The sequence below is a fragment of the Lithobates pipiens genome, unplaced genomic scaffold, assembly GCF_037356315.1.
Source record: "Lithobates pipiens isolate NorthernLeopardFrog02 unplaced genomic scaffold, aLitPip1_a1.2 Scaffold_35, whole genome shotgun sequence".
NCBI lineage: Eukaryota > Metazoa > Chordata > Amphibia > Anura > Ranidae > Lithobates > Lithobates pipiens.
The window spans coordinates 1459472-1484770 of record NW_027507811.1 but is presented as its reverse complement, the minus strand read 5'-3'; the positions used below and the strand labels follow the sequence as shown (position 1 = coordinate 1484770).

Genomic DNA, 25299 nt, shown 5'->3' with positions numbered 1-25299 from the left:
AGAGATCAGCACAGGTGGGTCATTAACACTAAGGGTCCGTTCACACAGGGGCAACTCAGATCCGACTTCAGGTGGCCCCTAGTCGGACAACATTTAAAAATATATGGAAGTGAATGGAGCCGTCTTAATGCTACACTACTGAAGTAGCTCCGACTTCAGAAAAGGTTCCTGTACTACTTGAATCCGACTGGTACCCGTTGATTTCAATGGAGGTCGCCTCCAAGTCAGATCTCCGTCTATACGGAGGCGACTCTGACAGAATTATCAGCTCTCAAGAGGGAACTCCACACCAAATTTATGAAAAAAAAATTTGGCGTGGGTTCCCCCTCCGAGAGCATACCAGGCCCTTAGGTCTGGTATGGATATTAAGGGGAACCCCCTACGCCAAAAAAACGGCGTGGGGGTCTCCCCCAGATCCATACCAGACCCTGATCCGGCACGCTACCCGGCCGGCCAGGAAAGGGGGTGGGGACGAGCGTGTGCCCCCTCCCCCTCCTGAGCCATACCAGGCCGTGTGCCCTCAACATGGGGGGGTGCCTTGGGGAAGGGGGGGCCAAGCGCCCCCCCCCCCACCCCAAAGCACCTTGTCCCCATGTTGATGAGGACAAGGGCCTCTTCCCGACAACCCTGGACGTTGGTGGTCGGGGTCTGCGGGCGGGGGGGGCTTATCGGAATCCGGGAGACCCCTTTAATAAGGGGGCCCCCAGATCCTGGCCCCCCACCCTATGTGAATGAGTATGGGGTACAACGTACCCCTACCCATTCACCTGTGAAAAAAATGTAAAAAAAACACAACACACAAGGGTTAAAATAGTTTATTGCACAGCTCCGGGGGTCTTCTCGCCGGACTCCTCTGCTATTTTCTGCTAGCTCTTTTGCTAGCGGAGGAGCCTGGCTTTCTTCTTCGTCGGCGTGGCCTGTTCTTCCGACTTCGGGGGTCTTGTCCCCCTCTTCGGTTCTTCTTGCCGGGCCACCGCGCCTTCTTATAGCTCTTTTACTAGCGGTGGTCCGGTCTTCTGTTGCCGCCGCCGCCTTCCGTTCTCCTTCTCCTTCTCCTTCTCCTTCTCCCGGAGGATGCTGGGACTGTGACATCGTAAGGGGGCGGGGTCACCATGTGACATCAACCGGCGACCCCGCCCCTTGTCCCTATATAAGTCGCCGCGCACCGTGTCCCTGGCATTGCGGCCGGAGAGAGCGTCAAGTCAACATCTCCAGGAGAAGAAGAACGGAAGGCGGCGGCGGTGACAGAAGACCGGGCCACCGCTAGTAAAAGAGCTGAAAGAAGAAGCGGTGGCCCGGCAAGAAGAACCGAAGAGGGGGACAAGACCCCCGAAGTCGGAAGAATGCAGGGCTCCTCCGCTAGCAAAAGAGCTAGGAGGAGTCCGGCGAGAAGACCCCCGAAGACGGAAGACCCCCGGTTGCTGTGCAATAAACTAATTTAACCCTTGTGTGTGTGTTTTTTTTTTTTTTTTTTACATTTTTTTCACAGGTGAATGGGTAGGGGTACGTTGTAGTACCTAAGAGTTCCCTCTTGAGAGCTCATTCTCTGATTGGCCGTGGCAAAAGTCGCCTGGCCTTTGTAACATGAGCATAGATATGAAAAATCTGCTTTTATAAAGGAAATTTACAGCCTTCTTTATTACTGCTGCTAACCGCTAATGGGGGTGTTGCTTTCCTCCCATTTGCCAAAAATCATTGAGGTGCTACGCCCCCTGACCCCTGCGCTCCATATATTAATTGTTTGTTACATACTCCACACCCCTCACCCCTATACATTATGTTGTATGCTCTGCCCCCATTTACATCACACCCACAGTAGTGTCCTTTGCCCCCTTCTTATCACTCCCCCCCCCCCCACAGTAGTATCCCCTGCCCCCTTTTACATCATGCCAACAGTAGTGACCTCTGCTCCCTTCACATTACTCCCCCACCCCACAGTAGTGACCTCTGCCCCCCTTCACATCACTCCCCCCCCCCCCCCACAGTAGTATCCTATGCCCCCCTTCACTTCATCCCCAACAGTAGTGACCTCTGCTCCCTTCACATTACTCCCCCACCCCACAGTAGTGACCTTTGCCCCCTTTACATCATCCCCAACAGTAGTGACCTCTGCCCCCTTCACATCACTCCCCCTTCCCCCCACAGTAGTATCCTATGCCCCCCTTTACATCATGGCAACAGTAGTGACCTCTGCCCCCCTTCACATCACCCCCCCCCACAGTAGTATCCTCTGCCCCCCCTTCACATCATCCCCAACAATAGCGACCTCTGCTCCCCTTCACATCACTCCACCCCCCCACAGTAGTATCCTCTGCCCCCCCTTTACATCACCCCCCCCCCAACAGTAGTGACCTCTTCCCCCCTTCACATCACTCCCCCCCCACCAACAGTAGTATCATCTGCCCCCCTTCACATCATCCCCCCCACAACAGTAGTGACCTCTACCCCCTTCACTTCACTCCCCCTCACAGTAGTATCTTCTTCCCCCCTCTCCCCTTTACATCATCTCCCCCCCCACACAGCAGTGACCTCTGCCCCATTCACATCATCTCCCCCAATAGTAGTGACCTCTGCCCCCCTTTACATCATGACAACAGTAGCATCCTCTGCCCCCCTTCACATCAACCCCCCCCCCACAACAGTAGTGACCTCTGCCCCCCTTCACTTCACTCCCCCTCACAGTAGTATCTTCTTCCCCCCCTCCCCCCCTTTACATCATCTACCCCCCCCACAGTAGTGACCGCTGCCCCCCTTTACATCATGACAACAGTAGCATCCTCTGCCCCTGCACATTCCCCCCCTCACTGCAGTTTCCTATATCCCTCTGCACCCTTCACATCACCCCACCCCCTCCCCTGTAGTCTTTTTTTTTTTTTTGCCCCCTTATAGGAATGAGCTTTCGAGTTCGAGTCAAACTCATGTTCGACTCGAACATTGCCTGTTCGCCAAACAGTGAACAATTTGGGGTGTTCGCGGCAAATTCGAAAAGCCGGAACACCCTGTACAAGTCTATGGGAGAAATTTAAAGTGTTAATTTTTTAAGTTACTGTCCTAAAAAGTGTTTGGGGACCCGGGTCCTGCCCCAGGGGACATGGATCAATGCAAAAACAAAGCTTTAAAAACGGACGTTTTTTCAGGAGCAGTGATTTTAATAATGATAAAAGTGATACAATAAAAGTGTAATATTTCTTTAAATTTCGTACCTGGTGGGGTGTCTATAGTATGCATGTGAAGGGGCGCATGTTTCTGGTGCTTAGAACTGTCCCTGCACAAAGTGTCATTTATGCAGGAAAAAAAGTATTTTAGAGACCAGTCATTGAAAGTCTTTAATAAAAAAAAAAAAAAAGCGTGGGGTTCCCCCAAATTCAATTACCAGGCCCTTCAGGTCTGGTATTGATATTAAGGGGAACCCTGCATCAAATTTAAAAAAATAACGTGGGGTTCCCCCCAAATATCCATACCAGACCGGTATGGATTTTAAGGGGAACTCCATGCCAAATAAAAAAATAAATAAATTGCGTGGAGTTCCCCTTTAAAAATCCATACCAGACCCTTTATCCATCCACGCACCCTGACAGGCATGGGAAAAGAGGGGGGGGGACGAGAGAGCGCCCCCCCCTGTACCATACCAGGCCACATGCCCTCAACATTGGGAGGATACTTTTGGGGTCATGTTGATGAGGACAAGGGCCTCATCCCCACAACCCTGGCCGGTAGTTGTGGGGGCTTATTGGAATCTGGATGCCCCCTTTAACAAGGGGACCCCCAGATCCCGCCCCCCCCTGTTTGAAATGGTAAGGGGGTACTAAAGTACCCCTACCATTTCACAAAGAAAGTGTACAAAATGGTTAAATGAGACACACATACCGTTGCAAAAGTCCTTTATTAAAAATAAAAAAAGATTCCAGCGGTGGTAATCCACTCTTGCTATCCAGTGACGGATGATCATCTCTCCGGGGTCCAGTGACAGGTGATCTCTCCCTCCTGCGCAGCGCATCCATCCTCTGTCTCCACTGGAGACACTGCGGGAATCCCGGCCGCCTGACACTTCTTATCTGAGGAGGGCGGGGCCATCCGTCACCTGACCCCGCCCCCCTCTGACGCTAGGGGAAAGCCCGGCTTCCCCAATGACGTGCGGGTGACCCCGCCCCCCTCTGATGTAACGGAAACCTGCTTTACATCAGAGGGGGCGAGGTCACCCGTACGTCACTGGGGAAGCCCCGGTCAACCCCTGCTGTAGATTATCCATCAAGCCACCTTAAGAGGAAAACCACTTTATTTAAATGAACCAATCAGCTGATGTCTAGTAATAATCTTTGTATTTCTATTTTAGTAGATGGACGGGAGATGAGGAAAACCTCAGAGGATTGTCTCACTTTGTCTCCAGACTGTAAAGTAGAAGATGAGGACATCACACAGTATAGTCCAGGAGAAAACCCGACTACCTCAAATGTCCATCCGGCACCACACAGTGTAGATGGACCATCGTATTCCTCTTATCCCGAGGAACCTCAGACTGTGCGGGACGGTGCCGGACCATCGTATTCCTCTTATCCCGAGGAACCTCAGACTGTGCGGGACGGTGCCGGACCATCGTATTCCTCTTATCCTGAGGAACCTCAGACTGTGCGGGACGGTGCCGGACCATCGTATTCCTCTTATCCCGAGGAACCTCAGACTGTGCGGGACGGTGCCGGACCATCGTATTCCTCTTATCCTGAGGAACCTCAGACTGTGCGGGACTGTGCCAGGCCATCGTATTCCTCTTATCCTGAGGAACCTCAGACTGTGCGGGACGGTGCCGGACCATCGTATTCCTCTTATCCTGAGGAACCTCAGACTGTGCGGGACGGTGCCGGACCATCGTATTCCTCTTATCCCGAGGAACCTCAGACTGTGCGGGACGGTGCCGGACCATCGTATTCCTCTTATCCTGAGGAACCTCAGACTGTGCGGGACGGTGCCGGACCATCGTATTCCTCTTATCCTGAGGGACCTCAGACTGTGCGGGACGGTGCCGGACCATCGTATTCCTCTTATCCCGAGGAACCTCAGACTGTGCGGGACGGTGCCGGACCATCGTATTCCTCTTATCCTGAGGAACCTCAGACTGTGCGGGACGGTGCCGGACCATCGTATTCCTCTTATCCTGAGGAACCTCAGACTGTGCGGGACGGTGCCGGACCATCGTATTCCTCTTATCCCGAGGAACCTCAGACTGTGCGGGACGGTGCCGGACCATCGTATTCCTCTTATCCTGAGGAACCTCAGACTGTGCGGGACGGTGCCGGACCATCGTATTCCTCTTATCCTGAGGAACCTCAGACTGTGCGGGACGGTGCCGGACCATCGTATTCCTCTTATCCCGAGGAACCTCAGACTGTGCGGGACGGTGCCGTCCTTCAAAGGATGTTTTCCTGTAATGAGCGTGGGAAATGTTTTGTCAAAAATTCAGGTTTAGGCAGACACCAAATATCTCACACGGGGGAAAATACTTTTTCCTGTCCAGAGTGCGGGAAATGTTATCCACAGAAATCACAACTCGTCAGACATCTAAGATCCCACACAGGTGAGAAGCCGTATTCCTGTAATGAGTGCGGGAAATGTTACCCATTGAAATCAGCACTTGTCAGACATCGGAGATCTCACACCGGGGAGAAGCCGTATTCCTGTCCTGAGTGCGGAAAATGTTTTCTTTGGCAATCCCAACTTGTCAGACATCAGTTAAATCATACGGGCCAGATGCCGTATTCCTGTCCTGAGTGCGGGAAATATTTCCCATTGAAATCAGCCCTTGCCAGACATCAAACGTCTCACACGGGGGAGAAGCCGTATTCCTGTCATGAGTGCGGGAAATGTTTTTCACGGAACTCCTATCTTTTGGCACATCAGAGGTCTCACTCAGGGGAGCAGCCGTATTCCTGTCCTGAGTGTGGGAAACGTTTTCTGAGAAAACCAGATCTCCTTTCGCATCAGAGGACTCACACGGGGGAGAAACCTTATTTCTGTTCTGAGTGTGGGCAACGTTTCCCCCTCAAATCAACACTCATCAGACATCAGAGATCTCACACGGGGGAGAAGCCGTATTCCTGCCCGGAGTGCGGGAAATGTTTTACGCAGCACTCCCATCTCTCTGTACATCTGAGATGCCACTCGGGCAACAAGCCACATTCCTGCCCCGAGTGCGGGAAATGTTATCCGCGGAAATCGGAACTCGTCACGCATAAAAGAACTCACACGGGGGAGAAGCCGTTCTCCTGTCCCGAGTGCGGCAAATGTTACCCGCTGAAATCAACGCTTGTCAGGCATCAGAGATCGCACACGGGGGAGAAGCCGTATGCCTGCCTCGAGTGCGGGAAATGTTTTGTAGAGAAGTCCTACCTTTCGGTTCATCAGCGATGCCACACATTGGAGAAGCCGTATTCTTGCAGTGCGTGCGGGAAATGTTTTGTACGCAAGTCAGACCTTGCTAAACATCAGAGATGCCACACGGGGGAGAAGCCGTATTCCTGTCCCGAGTGCGGGAGGTGCTTTTCGCAACAGTCCAGTCTCGTCAAACATCAGAGAACCCACACAACCAGGATAGGCTAGAGCCAGATTAGGCATCCGACAGGCCACTTCTGCTAGTTTAGAGGTCCTGTTGTAGGACAGATTAGATACTTCTAGGGGCTAAGTGGTTCCAGAGCCACACCGCAGTCTGCATGTGAGAAGCTGCGTTCCAGGCTGGTTGGACAACAGTTGGAGGATCTCCCCATAGACAGAGGCTGCTTCATCCTCAGAGGCCCCCGCATCTGGACTTTACTGCAACATTCATCTGGAGCAATCTCTGTTAATAAATAAATAAATAAAAATTATATATATATATATATATATATATACTCGGGTTTATGTGCACAATCCCCCCTGGACCCCCTTTGCTGAGAGGACCTGTTTGTACATTGGATGTATGTACTGTTATTAATCTCTGTTTATATAAAGCTTGTATTATTTCCGTACTGGTGTCCATCTCTATACTTATATACTTATCAAATACCACTCTTCCACTTGGTGAAGGTTCTACAACCTTCCGACATAACGGCTCCTCCCGGTGCCCAGACCTCGAGGCTGCCGACACCTCCAACGTACCAGAGTAAGGAAAGGGGTGGTCGGCACTCAAGATGACGCCCAAAAAATGGGTATTCCTTTAATGAAAAGACATGTACAACAACGCTGTGAGAACAGCCTACGCGTTTCGTACGTTAGTCCGTAGTCATGACGTCCGAAACACGTAGGCTGTTTTTACAGCATTGTGCATGTCTTTTAAAAAAAAAAAAAAAAATAGCATTTTTTGGGCGCCATCTTGAGTGCCGACCACCCCTTTCCTTACTCTGGTACGTTGGAGGTGTCGGCAGCCTTGAGGTCTGAGCACCGGGAGGAGCTGTTAAGTGGGAAGGTTGTAGAACCTAACAGCTCCTCCCAGTGCTCAGACCTCGAGGCTGCCGACACCTCCAACGTACCAGAGTAAGGAAAGGGGTGGTCGGCACTCAAGATGACGCCCAAAAAATGCTATTTTTTTTATTGAAAAGACATGCACAATGCTGTAAAAACAGCCTACGTGTTTTGGACGTCATGACTACGGACTAACGTACGAAACGCGTTCTTTACTCTGCTACGTTGGAGGTGTCGGCAGCCTCGAGGTCTGAGCACTGGGAGGAGCTGTTAAGTGGGAAGGTTGTAGAACCTAACAGCGCCTCCCGCTGCTCAGACCTCAAGGCTGCTGACACCTCCAACGTACCAGAGTAAGGAAAGGGGTGGTCGGCACTCAAGATGACACCCAAAAAAAGGGTATTCCTTTAATGAAAAGACATGTACAACAACGCTGTGAGAACAGCCTACGCGTTTCGTACGTTCGTCATGACGTTCGAAACACGTAGGCTGTTTTTACAGCATTGTGCATGTCTTTTCAATAAAGGAATACTAGTTTTTGGATGTCATCCTGAGCGCCGACCACCCCTTTCCTTACTCCGGTACGTTGGAGGTGTCGGCAGACTCGAGGTCTGAGCACCGGGAGGAGCCGTTATGTGGGAAGGTTGTAGCACCTATGCACCTGTTTTCCTTTGACATGATATCCTGTTTGGGGAGGGCCATTTCTCATAGGCCCCCCCTGTCCGGGAAATTTGGCTGTACGCTATGCACATATCCCCTAGTTGCGTCTAATGATATAATGTACCTTTCCTATCATTCCATTTCCCATATATCCCCGAGTAAAGAGACACCACTCTAGCTTACATTCAATCGCCCCCATCAGCATCGCTGCCTTTCTGAGCCGGGCATCTGCTTTTATTTACACATAAACAGAAAGTCCCAAACTGGAGGGTTTGCCTCCAACAGCCAATCGCCTCTTACACAGTTTGTGACCTCACAGGAAATGACCAAATAAGGATGTAACAACACAGGAAATACAACAATGACTAGGGGAGTCTTATGGGCGTGTCTGGGCAAAGGGGCAGCATGCACAATCTGCAGCCCCCTGTCTCTGATCACATCCCACCCCCCTCACCAGACGATCGTTCTGTGCAATGCACAGGGGCCCTTAGCTGGCGGACTTCTCCCCACTCCGCGGACACTTCTCTACATCCCCCCAAGGAGCTTTTCACTACCAAACGGATCTCAGCCAGCGTCAGTCTGCCCCCAGTCAGCTCTTAAGAGCGGGGCTGCGGGGGGCGCTAACACTGGGAGACACTTATGACAATACGTTATTAAATACATCTTAATAAAATTTCCACAACACCCCCATAGCTTAAAAGAGGGCTACAATTTACAGATTCCTCAACCTTCACTGCCCCCCCCCCCAAAAAAAAACTGCATGAAGTCCCCCCCCAAGTTCTTTACCAGACCCTTAGGGCATGGTATGGATTGGGAGGGGGAAAAATCATGTAATGTAAATCTCAAGGGGGGGGGAAAAAAGCCATGAGGTCCCCCAAACAATTATTGTTACCAGACCATTATCTGAAGAAGTCGTGAAAGGTGTGGGGGGGGGGGCTTTGCTCCCCATACGCTTCTTCTGAACCTTACCAAGCCACATGTCTTCAACATCAAAGGGTTGTTGATGAGGACAAGAACCCCCCCCCCCCCCCGGGAGGATATCAATTGACTGCAGAGGCATACCGATCCATATGTAACAGGGTGTTAGGATATCAACTGACTGCAGAGGCATACCGATCCATATGTAACAGGGTGTTAGTCTCACGTTGTTTCCCTCCTAGTGCAGCCTTTCTCAACCATTGCAACACAGAGGAACCCTTTAAATAGTTCTCCGGTGTCGGGGGAACCCCCTGCTAAAAATTAGAAATCTACAGCTCATGATACATCAGTGTGATGGTCGGCGGGAAGAATTCTCCTTACACTTGTGGTCATTGGGAAGAATTACCTCCTTACAGATAGTTAACAAGATCAATGGTGTCAGTGGGAAGTTATGTGAGAGGTAGAAATTGCCCAATGCTGAAGGAACCCCTATCAACCTCTGGAGGAACCCTGGTTGAGGATCACTGCTCTAGCGAGATTTCTGGTGCAGTTCTCACTTTCTACCACTAGATGTCCTTAATTTCCTTGCTTGGAATCATGTTTAGGAGAAGTACTTCCTTTTGTTCTCTTGTCTAGGTGGAGTCAGGCTTGGCACCAGTGTGTCCTTTGCCATGGTCTCTGCATCCAATCAGACACGGGTTCCCCCAAGATGGCGTGCAAAGTTCCCTTGAGATTTGGGCAGTTTTTTTGATAGAAAGGAGTCATATATTTCACCCACTGTGGTCAATGTGGTAAGTCATTCTATGTGGGGGAAGCAGGTAGGTTCAGACAACCCCTTGTGCAGCTGAGCCTAGGCACAGGTTTCTTTAAAGAGGGGATGGTCTAGGGACATCCCGAAAAACCTCCAGTTTGTACCCCGTGAAGGGAAGAAGGAACTTCTCTGAATGCAGCCAGCATACCGGTCTGGTGTGAGGGGAAACTTGTGTTGCCTGATCCCTCTGCGCCATAGCCACACATAAGCCCCACCTACATATACCTACCTGGTCACTACAAGTTGACCACACAGAAGAGAGGACACCGCACTGCAAATGAGTCGCCAACCGTTTTACAATTCCACCAAATTAAACCCAACCTCGAACACCAATAGGTACGACTGGATTCCAGATCAACCAATAGTAGTGTAGAAGGTGTGGAAGGAAAGCTCCCTCGTTGTCTGCAAATCTCCAACTGAAGTTTCATCACTTGAACCCCTTATGGAGCGCCTCCCAACCATCCCACATCCGACCAATCAGGTACGTGTCCTTTCTTTAACCTCCTGGCTCACCAATTAACCTACCTTTGCATGGCTCCACTTCTCACTAGTGATGGCCGAACGGTTCGCCCGGCGGTCGTTTCGCGGCGAATTTCCGACATTCGCGGTCCGCACGTTCGAACGCCTTTTTCCGTCGTTCGCCGCGGCGGACTTACGTGTTTAATGTATACAAGAACTTTAACCTTTGGTGACACGTTTATCATGTGATACAGGACAGCCAATTGAGACATGACAGCACATGGACACTTGTACATTCCCCCTAACCTATAAATACACCCGATCCGGTGGCCATTTTACATTCTTTCTTCTGTTACGATAGGGACAGGTTCCTGTGTGGAGTAGGGAGAGATAAACCACTAGCTATTTGGTACACAAAAGTTCTTTTCAGGACTGGTATAGGTGTTAGGTGTTGATAGGTTTGCTGTGCTGCTGATTCTTGCAGCAGCCTGAGTGTCTTTTGTTAGTTTAGAGAAAGGGAAAGGACGGTGTATGCTACAGGGACAGCCAGATTAGTCTTTCATCATCATCATCATCATCATCATCATTAGCTGTTACTATCAAGGTCCACAAAAGAGCTGTTCCAGTAACCACTAATCGTTCTCTTTTTTTGCCAATTTGTATAGGGACAGGAAGGAAGCAGTGTTGTCAGGCAGTGAGGGTAATTTTAAAGACTTGCTGTTATTATTAGTTCCACAAAGGTTCTTTTCAGGACTGGTATCAGTGGTACAGTAATAGGCTTGTACATGTATAATATTCTTTCTTCCAAATATAGAAAGGATATTATACTTGACTGCTGCCCTTCTGCTGCAGTCTGCTAAACATTCACAACTCACTTGTTCCACAAAAGTTCTTATAAGGACTGGTAACTTGGTATAGGGTGCTACGGTACATAGGCTTGAGTGCGGTACAGTCTGCTGTTCTGTAAGGACCGCTATCGGTCCACAATAGATAGGGTTGACGTGCACCACTGCTGACCGCTGCCCTATACTGCAGCAGTCCTTCAGCGGTATAGGGACTGACGTACAGTCTGCTAATCACTAACACACAACCTGCTTGTTCCACAAAAGTTCTTATAAGGACTGGTAACTTGGTATAGGGTGCTACGGTACATAGGCTTGAGTGCGGTACAGTCTGCTGTTCTGTAAGGACCGCTATCGGTCCACAATAGATAGGGTTGACGTGCACCACTGCTGACCGCTGCCCTATACTGCAGCAGTCCTTCAGCGGTATAGGGACTGACGTACAGTCTGCTAAACACTAATACACAACCTGCTTGGTCCACAAAAGTTCTTATAAGGACTGGTAACTTGGTATAGGGTGCTACGGTACATAGGCTTGAGTGCGGTACAGTCTGCTGTTCTGTAAGGACCGCTATCGGTCCACAATAGATAGGGTTGACGTGCACCACTGCTGACCGCTGCCCTATACTGCAGCAGTCCTTCAGCGGTATAGGGACTGACGTACAGTCTGCTAAACACTAATACACAACCTGCTTGGTCCACAAAAGTTCTTATAAGGACTGGTAACTTGGTATAGGGTGCTACGGTACATAGGCTTGAGTGCGGTACAGTCTGCTGTTCTGTAAGGACCGCTATCGGTCCACAATAGATAGGGTTGACGTGCACCACTGCTGACCGCTGCCCTATACTGCAGCAGTCCTTCATCGGTATAGGGACTAAGAGTTTTGTCACAGGGTCATTTAAAAAATGACAGGCAGAGGAAGAGGCAGGCCCTTCCGCAGGGGTGGTAGGGGTAGGGCAGGAGCAACAGGCTTGAGCCAAAGTGGGAAGTTGCAGAAGGTGCGTTCAATTACTTTAAAGGATGCACCAGACTTGGTTGAGTGGCTCACTCAGCCTTACTCTTCTGCACCCTCCTCATCCTCTCGATCTGCACCCTCTTCTTCACTCTCTGCTATGTGCACCCCCAAAGACACTACCACCAACAACACGACCACCACCACCACCACCACATACCTTCCGCTTGAGTCACTGGAATTATTTTCCGATCCATATCAAGAGGACATTTCTGATGCGCAGCCACTCTTGGTATTGGATCAGGAAGAGGAGGTAGCAACAAGCGCTACTCAGCAGTCTGACGCCAGTACCCAGATCAGCCCAAGGAGGAGGTTGGTCCCCGGTGTTGCTGCCTACTCCGAGATCTCTACTTATAGCGGTGGGGAAGGTGACGTTGATGATGACGTGTCTAGTGATGTCACGTGGGTGCCCACAAGAGAGGAAGAGGAGGGGAGTTCAGAGGGAGATATGGACCAGCAGATAGGGAGGAGAAGCAGCAATGACTTACATTGCACAGCAGGGACAAAGCAGACTGCAAATGTATCAGGAGCGAGTCATCGACCATGTACGGTCACATCTGGCGCTCCCAGGACACCGGCACATGGCTCCGCAGTGTGGGCTTTTTTTAACGTGTCCGCTGCTGACAATAGCGTTGCCATCTGCAATCTTTGCAGTCAACGCGTTAGTCGCGGTAAGCCCAATACTCACCTAGGGACGACCGCCTTAAGAAGGCACATGAGCAGCCATCACCGAGCCCAGTGGGAGCAACGGAACACACAAAGCCACACTGCAGGCTCTCACCGTCCAGCCTCGTCTTCTACTTCTCCTTCTCCTCTCTCCTCACAATTGTCCTCCACTCCACCTTCCATCACGCCAAGCTCACATTTTTCTGCAAAAAGGCAGGCTTCCGTGGGCCTAATGTTTGAGCGTAAAAAAATGATGACGCCGGATAACCCTCTTGCCCAACGGTTGGCGGCTGGCTTGTCAGAACTCATAGCCCGCCAACTACTGCCATATAAACTGGTGGACTCGGAGGCCTTTCGCAAATTTGTGGCCATTGGAACACCACAATGGAAGGTCCCAGGAAGGAAGTATTTCTCAGAGAAGGGCATCCCAGAGCTATATGGCCATGTTCAGCGGCAAGTGAATGTATCTCTGGCACACAGTGTCGGTGCCAAGATACATCTGACCACAGACACGTGGTCTAGCAAACACGGGCAGGGAAGGTATATCAGTTTTACTGCCCACTGGGTGAACCTTCTGACGGCCGTCAAGCATGTAACCCGTGGCACCCGTGTAGATTTGGTTTTACCGCCACGGATTGCATGCAGGCCTGACTCTTCTTCTCCTCCTCCTACTCCATCCTCCTCCCTCTCCTCCTCAGCTGCCTCCTCCTTTTCCGCTGCTAGCGTCTCTTCCACTGCACCGCCCAAGCTCCCCAGAACCTATTCCACATGCCAGGTGAGACGTTGCCATGCCGTGCTGCGTCTGTTGTGCCTGGAAGCAAAGAGCCACACTGGCCCGGCACTCCTTTCAGCTTTGCGTTCACAGGCAGATGAGTGGCTAACACCGCTCAATTTGACAGTTGGTAAAGTGGTGTGTGACAACGGTGCCAATCTGCTTAGCGCATTGAAACAGGGCAAAATCACGCACGTGCCGTGCATGGCACACGTCTTAAACTTGGTCGTGCAGCGATTCCTTGTCAAATACCCTGGGGTCCAGGACATCTTGCGGCAGGCAAGGAAAATCTCGGCCCATTTCAGAAGATCTTACACGGCCATGGCTCGCCTTGCTGACATTCAGCGGCGACACCATCTGCCGGTCAGACGTCTTATTTGCGATTGCCCGACGCGATGGAACTCAACCTTCTATATGCTTGATAGGCTGCTCCAGCAGAAACGTGCAGTTAACGTCTACCTGTATGAACTCTGCGAAAGAAACGGTTCTGGGGAGCTGGGTTTTTTTTCACCGCGCCAGTGGCTGCTCATGCGCGACACATGCAGACTTCTGCGGCCATTTGAGGAGATCACCAAACTGGTCAGTCGCAGCCATGGCGCCATCAGTGACATGGTACCTTATGCCTTCTTTCTGGAGCGTGCATTGCGTCGTGTCATTGATCAGGCTGTGGAGGAGCAGGAGCGGGAAGATGAGGAAGTCGCAATGCTGGATGAATTCCCAGGGGGGGCTACTCTATCTGAGACAAGTCAACAACAGGAGTCTGATGAGGAGTCAGAGGAGGATGGTGCCGGGGCGGATGAGCAGGAGCAAGAAGAGCATGCTTTAAACCTTTCTGGGATCCCTGTTGTGCGAGGATGGGGAGAGGAGAATGAAGAGGACGACATTATCCTGGATGATGAGCAGGAGCCAGGCCACCACACCGCTTCCACTTTAGTGCAAATGGGGGCCTTCATGCTCCAGTGTTTTAATAGGGACCCCCGTATAAAAAGCATGAGGGTCAAGGACCAGTACTGGGTGGCAACGTACTTAGACCCCCCGGTACAAACACAAAATGGCGGAAATGTTACCACCGTCGCAGAGGGCTGTCAGAATGCAGCACTTCCAGGCCTTGCTTCGAGAAATGCTGCATTCTGCTTTTGCGTGTGTTGGCAGAGGAGCAATTCCCACTCCCAGAGAAGGATTTGCGGGTACCAATCCAACAGCGCCTGCAAGAAGAGGCCGGTTTGAAGATGTGTTGGTGACTTCGGATATGAGGTCATTCTTTCAGCCGACCCATCGACAGGTGTCATCCGGATCCAGCATCAGGGAACGCCTAGACCGTCAGGTGTCCGACTACATTGGGTTAACGGCCGATGTGGACGCTCTGAGGAGTGATGAACCCCTAGACTACTGGGTGGGCAGGCTTGACCTCTGGCCAGAGCTTGCCCAATTTGCAATCGAACTGTTGGCTTGCCCCTCATCCAGTGTCCTGTCCGAAAGGACGTTCAGCGCAGCAGGGGGGATTGTGACCGATAAGCGTACTCGCCTAGCTCACCACAGTGTTAACTACCTCACATTTCTAAAAATGAATGAGGCATGGATCTCGGAGGAATTCAACACATGTGACCAGTAGACCATGTATATGTCTATAAACTATTTTTTTAATCAAGCACACAGACCTTCTTAATTCATTTGGCTCACTTCCTTGACCCAAAAAAGCACACCGTACTATATGCCCCTACCCTCCTCTTTGAAGAGGTTGAGCGGTGTCATATTTCTACTGGGGCTGCTTATGATATCCCTGTGCTGTGCTGACTTCCTCCTGGGGGTTCTTATTATGAAGGGATCACACTATCCCTGTGCTGTGCTGACTTCCTCCTGGGGGTTCTTATTATGAGGGGATCACACCATCCCTGTGCTGTGCTGACTTCCTCCTGGGGCTGCTTACGGTGCTGCTGTCAGCGCTGTATGTCACGGTGCTGCTGTCAGCGCTGTATGTCACGGTGCTGCTGTCAGCGCTGTATGTCACGGTGCTGCTGTCAGCGCTGTATGTCACGGTGCTGCTGTCAGCGCTGTATGTCACGGTGCTGCTGTCAGCGCTGTATGTCACGGTGCTGCTGTCAGCGCTGTATGTCACGGTGCTGCTGTCAGCGCTGTATGTCACGGTGCTGCTGTCAGTGCTCTGTATTACGGTGCTGCTGTCAGATGCCTCTATCACGGTGCATGTGTCATTCCGGTATGTCACGCTGCTGGTGATCATCTCCTGCACCCTCTTCTTTGCCTACCCTGGTCCCTGACCTTCCCTCTCCTCCATTGCCTTCATTAGCTCCATAGTCCTGAATTGTTAGAACAATTTCCCAAATAAAATAAAAATGCTTGTAGTTATCGATCCCAAATTCACCTCATACATGTATTATGTCATTGTCCAGATGGTGGGACTACGTTTTACCCCCTAATAATTACCACGTGGCCGCAAATTCGACATGAAGGTTTGCAAAGTTCGCCTCCCATTGAAGTCAATGGGGCCCGCGGCGAACGTTCGGTTTCGCGAACGTTTGGGTCCGTTCGCATTTCGCGTTCGCGAAACGTCCCGTCGGAAGTTCGTCCATCACTACTTCTCACCGAGCCGTACTGCCCCTACACATATTTATTTTCCTCTCTTAGTGTCAGGGTTGGCTTAGCCCTTCCTCCTCTGGGCTGGCCGCTCAGCTGTCGGCTAATTGCCGGCTCTCTTCTCTTTCCACAGTTACCAGCTGTTCCCGATGATGCTCGGCTAACCTGCCTATTTAAAGCCTTCCAGCTCACTTTTTCCTTTGCCTTCGCATTGGTCACATCACAAGGAACCATCTCCTGCTGTTTGTTTCAAGACTGGCTTGCTGACATCCCTCCTGGCTTCTTATCCTACTTGCAGTTGCTCTCCTTGGATCCCTGACTTCTGGCCTGGCTGATTACCCAATCTGGTTTATGAACTTTGGACTGGCTGACTACCCAATCTGGCTACTGGACTCTGGCTATGCTTGACTATGCTTTTTTCTATTTACCTTTTTATTTTTATTAATAAACAAGTGTGATTTGATTGTACTTCTGTCTCAGACAGTTTCATGGTTTCTGCCAGTACGCAAAGGCAAAGGAAAAAGTGAGCTGGAAGGCTTTAAATAGGCAGGTCAGACGAGCATTATCGGGAACAGTCGGTAACTGTGGAAAGAGAAGAGAGCTGGCAATTAGCCGACAGCTGAGCGGCCAGCCCAGAGGAGGAAGGGCTAAGCCAGCCCTGACACTTAGCTCTGGATTTCCATAGTCATACCAACAATGGAAAAATAGAAGAAAAAGACCAAACGGTCCATCAAGTCTTCTCCTGTAATCAAATGTTAGGTGTTACACAAGGCAAAGGGTAGTCTATAGGGTCAGGATGATGGAAAGGATTTCCTTTTCTGGTGACCCGCTGACATTGTGAGGGAGGGAGCCGAGATTATGAATGCTGACTATTTTTTTTTCTTCACTCCAAGTGCTCCATCTTGGACGGCTTTCTGCTGCTGAAGGCCAGGCCAAGGTGAGAGGATTGGCTGAGTCTTATCTGTGTTCAAACAACGAGACATTTCTCGGGGGCTGCAGTTCCTCTGAGCTCCACAAGGTGGTGATCTCACTTCTACCCAGACAGGAAGTCTCTATGGAAGACAGGAAGTGATGTCAGGTATAAATAAGACATTCCTGATGAGAGGTGAGTAGAGAGGAGACATTGCTGGAAGTGGCAGTAGAGGAGGTAATAAGATCTTATTTTCTATTTACACCCAGTAACCCCTCCCGTCATGTCCGTCCTCTTCCTCCATAGTCACTTGGTGGGAGTGGAGATGACCCCATCTATAAGGATATACAGTACATACACACACAGCACAAGGCTGTGTTCACACTATGAGACGTTTCTCGAGGCTGCAGTTCCTCTGAGCTCCACAAGATGGTGATCTCACTTCTACCCAGATAGGAAGTCTCTATGGAAGACAGGAAGTGATGTCAGGTATAAATAGGAAGTTCCAGATGAGAGGCGAGTCAGGAGGAAGTAGAGAGGAGACATCGCTGGAAGTGGCACCAGAGGGGGTAATAAGATCTTATTTTCTATTTTCACCCAGTAACCACCCCCCCCCCCCCCGTCATGTCCGTCCTCTTCCTCCATAGTCACTTGGTGGGAGTGGAGATGACTCCATCTATAAGGCCGTGTTCACACTACGAGATGTTTCTCGAGGCTGCAGTTCCTCTGAGCTCCACAAGATGGTGATCTCACTTCTACCCAGATAGGAAGTCTCTATGGAAGACAGGAAGTGATGTCAGTTACAGACAGGAAGTGATATCAGGTATAAATAGGAAGTTCCAGCTGAGAGGCGAGTTGGAAGGAAGTAGAGAGGAGACATCGCTGGAAGTTTCAGCAGAGGAGGTAATAAGATCTTATCTTCTATTTACACCCAGTAACCCCCCCCGTCATGTTCCGTCCTCTTCCTCCATAGTCACTGTGACGTCTTTTATCTCCAGCAGATGATGATACACACATATATAGTGTGGAACCCTAGATTACCCCCTTCAGGGGCAGAACATTCCCCCCACTTACAGGGCCGGAACATTCTCTTCATTTTGGGGATTTGTCACTTTTCCCACCAATCACCTTCTCACCTCCTCAGTCACTGCACCAATGATAGAGCACCATTCCCTCCACTGACACCATCAATGGGGCACCATAGTGTGGTAACCTAGATTAACCCCTTAAAGGGCAGAACATTCCTCCTACTTACAGGGTGTAGGAACATTCTCTTCATTTTAGAGATGTGTCTCCATCAGTCCATCCCTCCGGAGAGGACCTACCTCTCTCCTCTTGAGGGTTTTCCTCTCTGAAGATGGCGAATTTTGATGAAAACCAAAATTCGTCCAGACCCGCTATGGCAATGGAGTCCCGGGACGTATTAAATGGGTTTTCATGGACGATGTGTACGAATTTTCAGAATGAAAAACCACATCCACAGTTACAAGTTTGTTCATTTGAGGAAAAAAAACTTTCATCCTTCTTCAAGTTTTCAAACTTCAGTGGGCAGAACATTCCCCCACTCACGGGGGCCAAAACGTTCTCCTCATTTTGGAGATGTCACCTTTCCCACGCGTTTCGTCTTATTGCTCTATAATTAACAGATATTATAATACAGGATGTTGGTTTTATTTAGAGGAGGATTTATAATACAAACTCTACATTTTGTATTTTATAAGCTTTATGTAGATATATTGAGGGGTTCATAACGATTCCTGATGTCTCTCTCCGGGGATGTGTCTGGATGGTGACTGTATCATTGTGTGTGTCAGGTTCCTATAAGGTGTCAGGATGTCACTGTCTATTTCTCCATGGAGGAGTGGGAGTATTTAGAAGGACACAAGGATCTCTACAAGGACGTCATGATGGACAATCAGCCGCCCCTCACATCACCGGGTAAGAGGAGACTTTATTGTAAAGGAGAGAGCAGTACGGAGGCTCCACCTAGATCCCCCATCATCTGATAAACACATAGAAACAATGTATTCAGTCAGTGTGTGTGTTTCCTACAGATGGATCCAGTAATGGGAACCCACCAGAGAGATTTCGTAGTGATTATAATATTGATATTAAAGAAGAGTATAAAGAGGAGGATGAGGAGTATGGAGTGATGGAGGAGTTTTCAGAAGGACACAAGGATATGATGGAGCCACCAAATACCAGGAACCCACCAGAGAGATGTCCCCGTCCTCTGTATTCCCGGGATTCCACACAGGAAGGTCACAGTTATTCCCAACATTATCAGGTTGGTAGGACGGAATATATAGAACATGAAATGTATTCACTGGTGGGATCGATGTGGGGACCCTACATGATGATATATTCTATGTGGTCTGACAGAGCTCAGTAGAGCTTATATCTTACAGATGATATTTTCTCTCTCATTCTCTTGGTTTAGGGTGAAGATCTGATGGATATAAAAGTTGAGGTGAAATCAGAAGAAGAGAGGTATGTGAGGGATGATCAGCAGTCTGTGGAGGAGGATGGAATAACGGGGACATTTATAGAGGAGGACACTCCTACAGAGATCAGCACAGGTGGGTCATTAACACTAAATCCATTCCTCCACCCATACTGCTCACTGATTGGCCCAGAGTAGGGCGGGGACTGGGTGATATCAGCCTGTAATAAGGGGAAGAGGAGGAAGCGCCAGCTCAGTGCGGAGTTTTAGCAATCCATTTAATAGTAGGTTAAAAATGCACCTACACAATGCTAGTGAGTATACGGCTCAGTAGACGGAGGGCCAGTGGAAAAGGAGATGTGTCCCCAGTCAGTCCATCGGATGCATCAACGGATTGTTCGGCTCCATAGACGTCCTGTGGCCACCAGGAAGTGAAACCAGCGTGGGAACGCAGGCGGAAGTGGCGTCACTTCCGCCTGCGTTCCACGCTGGTTTCACTTCCTGGTAGGATGTCACTTCCGCCTGCGGACGATGCCACATCGATGGTCTGACTGGGACACATCTCCCTTCCACTGACCCTCCATCTACTGAGCTGGATAATCACTTGTAGGTGCATTTCAACCTACTATTATCGATGGTCTGGTCTGACTGGGACACATCTCCCTTCTACTGACCCTCCATCTACTGAGCTGGATAATCACTTGTAGGTGCATTTCTAACCTACTATTATCGATGGTCTGACTGGGGACACATCTCCCTTCCACTGAGCTGGATAATCACTTGTAGGTGCATTTCTAACCTACTATTATCGATGGTCTGACTGGGACACATCTCCCTTCTACTGACCCTCCATCTACTGAGCTGGATAATCACTTGTAGGTGCATTTCTAACCTACTATTATCGATGGTCTGACTGGGGACACATCTCCCTTCCACTGAGCTGGATAATCACTTGTAGGTGCATTTCTAACCTACTATTATCGATGGTCTGACTGGGGACACATCTCCCTTCTACTGACCCTCCATCTACTGAGCTGGATAATCACTTGTAGGTGCATTTCTAACCTACTATTATCGATGGTCTGACTGGGACACATCTCCATTCTACTGACCCTCCATCTACTGAGCTGGATAATCACTTGTAGGTGCATTTCTAACCTACTATTATCGATGGTCTGGTCTGACTGGGACACATCTCCCTTCTACTGACCCTCCATCTACTGAGCTGGATAATCACTTGTAGGTGCATTTCTAACCTACTATTATCGATGGTCTGACTGGGACACATCTCCCTTCTACTGACCCTCCATCTACTGAGCTGGATAATCACTTGTAGGTGCATTTCTAACCTACTATTATCGATGGTCTGACTGGGGACACATCTCCCTTCCACTGAGCTGGATAATCACTTGTAGGTGCATTTCTAACCTACTATTATCGATGGTCTGACTGGGACACATCTCCCTTCCACTGACCCTCCATCTACTGAGCTGGATAATCACTTGTAGGTGCATTTCAACCTACTATTATCGATGGTCTGGTCTGACTGGGACACATCTCCCTTCTACTGACCCTCCATCTACTGAGCTGGATAATCACTTGTAGGTGCATTTCTAACCTACTATTATCGATGGTCTGACTGGGGACACATCTCCCTTCCACTGAGCTGGATAATCACTTGTAGGTGCATTTCTAACCTACTATTATCGATGGTCTGACTGGGACACATCTCCCTTCTACTGACCCTCCATCTACTGAGCTGGATAATCACTTGTAGGTGCATTTCTAACCTACTATTATCGATGGTCTGACTGGGGACACATCTCCCTTCCACTGAGCTGGATAATCACTTGTAGGTGCATTTCTAACCTACTATTATCGATGGTCTGACTGGGACACATCTCCCTTCTACTGACCCTCCATCTACTGAGCTGGATAATCACTTGTAGGTGCATTTCTAACCTACTATTATCGATGGTCTGACTGGGACACATCTCCCTTCTACTGACCCTCCATCTACTGAGCTGGATAATCACTTGTAGGTGCATTTCTAACCTACTATTATCGATGGTCTGACTGGGGACACATCTCCCTTCCACTGAGCTGGATAATCACTTGTAGGTGCATTTCTAACCTACTATTATCGATGGTCTGACTGGGACACATCTCCCTTCTACTGACCCTCCATCTACTGAGCTGGATAATCACTTGTAGGTGCATTTCTAACCTACTATTATCGATGGTCTGACTGGGGACACATCTCCCTTCCACTGAGCTGGATAATCACTTGTAGGTGCATTTCTAACCTACTATTATCGATGGTCTGACTGGGACACATCTCCATTCTACTGACCCTCCATCTACTGAGCTGGATAATCACTTGTAGGTGCATTTCTAACCTACTATTATCGATGGTCTGGTCTGACTGGGACACATCTCCCTTCTACTGACCCTCCATCTACTGAGCTGGATAATCACTTGTAGGTGCATTTCTAACCTACTATTATCGATGGTCTGACTGGGACACATCTCCCTTCTACTGACCCTCCATCTACTGAGCTGGATAATCACTTGTAGGTGCATTTCTAACCTACTATTATCGATGGTCTGACTGGGGACACATCTCCCTTCCACTGAGCTGGATAATCACTTGTAGGTGCATTTTTAACCTACTATTATCGATGGTCTGACTGGGACACATCTCCCTTCTACTGACCCTCCATCTACTGAGCTGGATAATCACTTGTAGGTGCATTTCTAACCTACTATTATCGATGGTCTGGTCTGACTGGGACACATCTCCCTTCTACTGACCCTCCATCTACTGAGCTGGATAATCACTTGTAGGTGCATTTCTAACCTACTATTATCGATGGTCTGACTGGGACACATCTCCATTCTACTGACCCTCCATCTACTGAGCTGGATAATCACTTGTAGGTGCATTTCTAACCTACTATTATCGATGGTCTGACTGGGGACACATCTCCCTTCCACTGAGCTGGATAATCACTTGTAGGTGCATTTCTAACCTACTATTATCGATGGTCTGACTGGGACACATCTCCCTTCTACTGACCCTCCATCTACTGAGCTGGATAATCACTTGTAGGTGCATTTCTAACCTACTATTATCGATGGTCTGACTGGGGACACATCTCCCTTCCACTGAGCTGGATAATCACTTGTAGGTGCATTTCTAACCTACTATTATCGATGGTCTGACTGGGACACATCTCCATTCTACTGACCCTCCATCTACTGAGCTGGATAATCACTTGTAGGTGCATTTCTAACCTACTATTATCGATGGTCTGGTCTGACTGGGACACATCTCCCTTCTACTGACCCTCCATCTACTGAGCTGGATAATCACTTGTAGGTGCATTTCTAACCTACTATTATCGATGGTCTGACTGGGACACATCTCCCTTCTACTGACCCTCCATCTACTGAGCTGGATAATCACTTGTAGGTGCATTTCTAACCTATTATCGATGGTCTGACTGGGGACACATCTCCCTTCCACTGACCCTCCATCTACTGAGCTGGATAATCACTTGTAGGTGCATTTCTAACCTACTATTATTGATGGTCTGACTGGGACACATCTCCCTTCTACTGACCCTCCATCTACTGAGCTGTATAATCACTTGTAGGTGCATTTCTAACCTACTATTATCGATGGTCTGACTGGGGACACATCTCCCTTCCACTGAGCTGGATAATCACTTGTAGGTGCATTTCTAACCTACTATTATCGATGGTCTGACTGGGACACATCTCCCTTCTACTGACCCTCCATCTACTGAGCTGGATAATCACTTGTAGGTGCATTTCTAACCTACTATTATCGATGGTCTGGTCTGACTGGGACACATCTCCCTTCTACTGACCCTCCATCTACTGAGCTGGATAATCACTTGTAGGTGCATTTCTAACCTACTATTATCGATGGTCTGACTGGGACACATCTCCCTTCCACTGACCCTCCATCTACTGAGCCGGATACTCACTTGCATTGTGTAGGTGCATTTTTAACCTACTATTAAATGGATTGCTAAAACTCCGCACTGAGCTGGCGCTTCCTCCTCTTCCCCTTTCTTGTTTCCTACCCTTGAGGTGGCTTGCCCTTATGCCGCGTACACACGATCGGAATTTCGGCCAGCAAAAGTCCGATGAGAGCCTTTGGTCAGAAAATACGACCGCGCGTAGGCTCCATCGGAAATTTAGCTGGCCGAATTCCCGCCAGCAGCAATTTTGAGAACGTGTTCTCAATTTTCCCGACGGAAAAACGTTTTCTATCGGAAATTCCGATCGCGTGTATGCAATTCCGATGCGGAAAAACTCACGCATGCTCAGATTTTACTACGAGACGGAAGCTGTCGGCTACTGGCTATCGAACTTCCCTTTTCTAGTCCCGTCGTACGTGTTGTACGTCACTGCGTTCTTGACGCTCGAACGTTCGGAGAACTTTTGTGTTGCCCACGTGTAGGCAAGCCAAGCTTCAGCGGAACTCCGTCTGGAAAACCATCCAAGGTTTTTCTGAAGGAAATTCCGCTCGTGTGTACGCGGCATTAGTGTCATTTTTTTAAATGGGACTTCCTATATGGACATAGCTACTGATCTTGCACCGGAATACTTCCTCCTTTTATCAATAAGCTGGTCTCTTCCCTGAACTGCGCTCCCTGTTATGCACATTTAGGATCTTCTTTCCCTCAGATAAGCCCCCCCCCCCTTTTCTGTGCTGCTAAAAAAAAAACGTCTATATCTAATGTGGGTTTATGGAGATTCAGGAATTCATCTGGCAGGAAAATGCACAGCAGATCATAGAACAGGGTACGTGGCCAATGAAATGGGCCCTATACTATGTGATCACTGCGGCCAATCACAGGGGCCACATATGTAAACAAAGGCATTCTGTTTCCGATCTCATTGATTGGCTGTGAGAGGAAATAGAATATTTCCACAGCGATCTGCACGGGTATGGTTTTTTTTTTTTTTTTTTTTTTTTTTACACAGTGTCACCAGACCAGTGCAGCCAGTCACAGTGACCCTAACCACTAACCATCCCAGTTCAGTGTCACCAGACCAGTGTAAGCTGGTAACAGTTGTACGCATTGATACTTACTACATGGTGATAATAATGTGATAACATCCTCCAAGTTTGGAGCCTTAAACATAAAGTGATAATGAGGGAGGAGTCAATAACCCAATGATGGGGGTCTTCAGGATCAGTCCAGTCTTCATCTTGGTTGCTCTCCCCCCATCCTCACTCTCTGACCTCTGGTGGGGCTCAGCCCCGCTGTTATTCATGACTAAATCATGGACTAAATAAGGAAGTGCAGGACTTCTTGTGTTGGGAAGATGGCAATGAGTGATAGAGGGGGAGGGGACACTCGTCCTATAATCCCCTCATCACTGTCACTCCTATAGAAGACAGTTCTCGTTGTTTCCTCCCTCTCTGACTAAGGTCCATGAATAAAGAAATGATCTGGTAGGAGATCAGAGGACCCATTTACTAGTTACCTTGAGGGGGGAATTGTAAGATCCTCAGAGACAAAGCTGCCTGATGTGGGCGGAGTCCTGGTTTAGGGGAACCAATCTGCTTGTGTCTAGTAATAATAAGCCAAATGGTCCGGGGCTGAAGTGGTTAAACAATTCTACTTATAATTTGTCCTAAGTCACAACCTTTATATTTTTACCTTATAACAGAATTATCATTAGGTCAGTAGATACTAAAATTGTAATCGTATCTGTGGCCTGGAATATAATATGTATAATTTGA

At 49.2% G+C, this 25299-nt stretch overlaps 3 protein-coding genes across 3 annotated transcripts in view; all 3 read left to right on the top strand.

The window, feature by feature from the left end:
* The window catches only part of LOC143955957 (uncharacterized), a 151943-nt gene that overhangs the window by 58810 nt on the left and 67834 nt on the right, over positions 1-25299 (top strand). The window lies entirely within an intron of this gene.
* Positions 1-25299, top strand: part of LOC143955934 (uncharacterized) — a 55948-nt gene that overhangs the window by 1413 nt on the left and 29236 nt on the right. The gene's annotated exons all lie outside the window — the stretch shown is intronic.
* The window catches only part of LOC143956109 (uncharacterized), a 34786-nt gene continuing 13031 nt past the window's right edge, over positions 3545-25299 (top strand). Inside the window, exon 1 of the mRNA XM_077466244.1 lies at positions 3545-6503. Coding sequence (XP_077322370.1) covers positions 4300-6503 — 2204 coding nt within the window. The 5' untranslated portion in view covers positions 3545-4299. The remainder of the gene's footprint in view (positions 6504-25299) is intronic.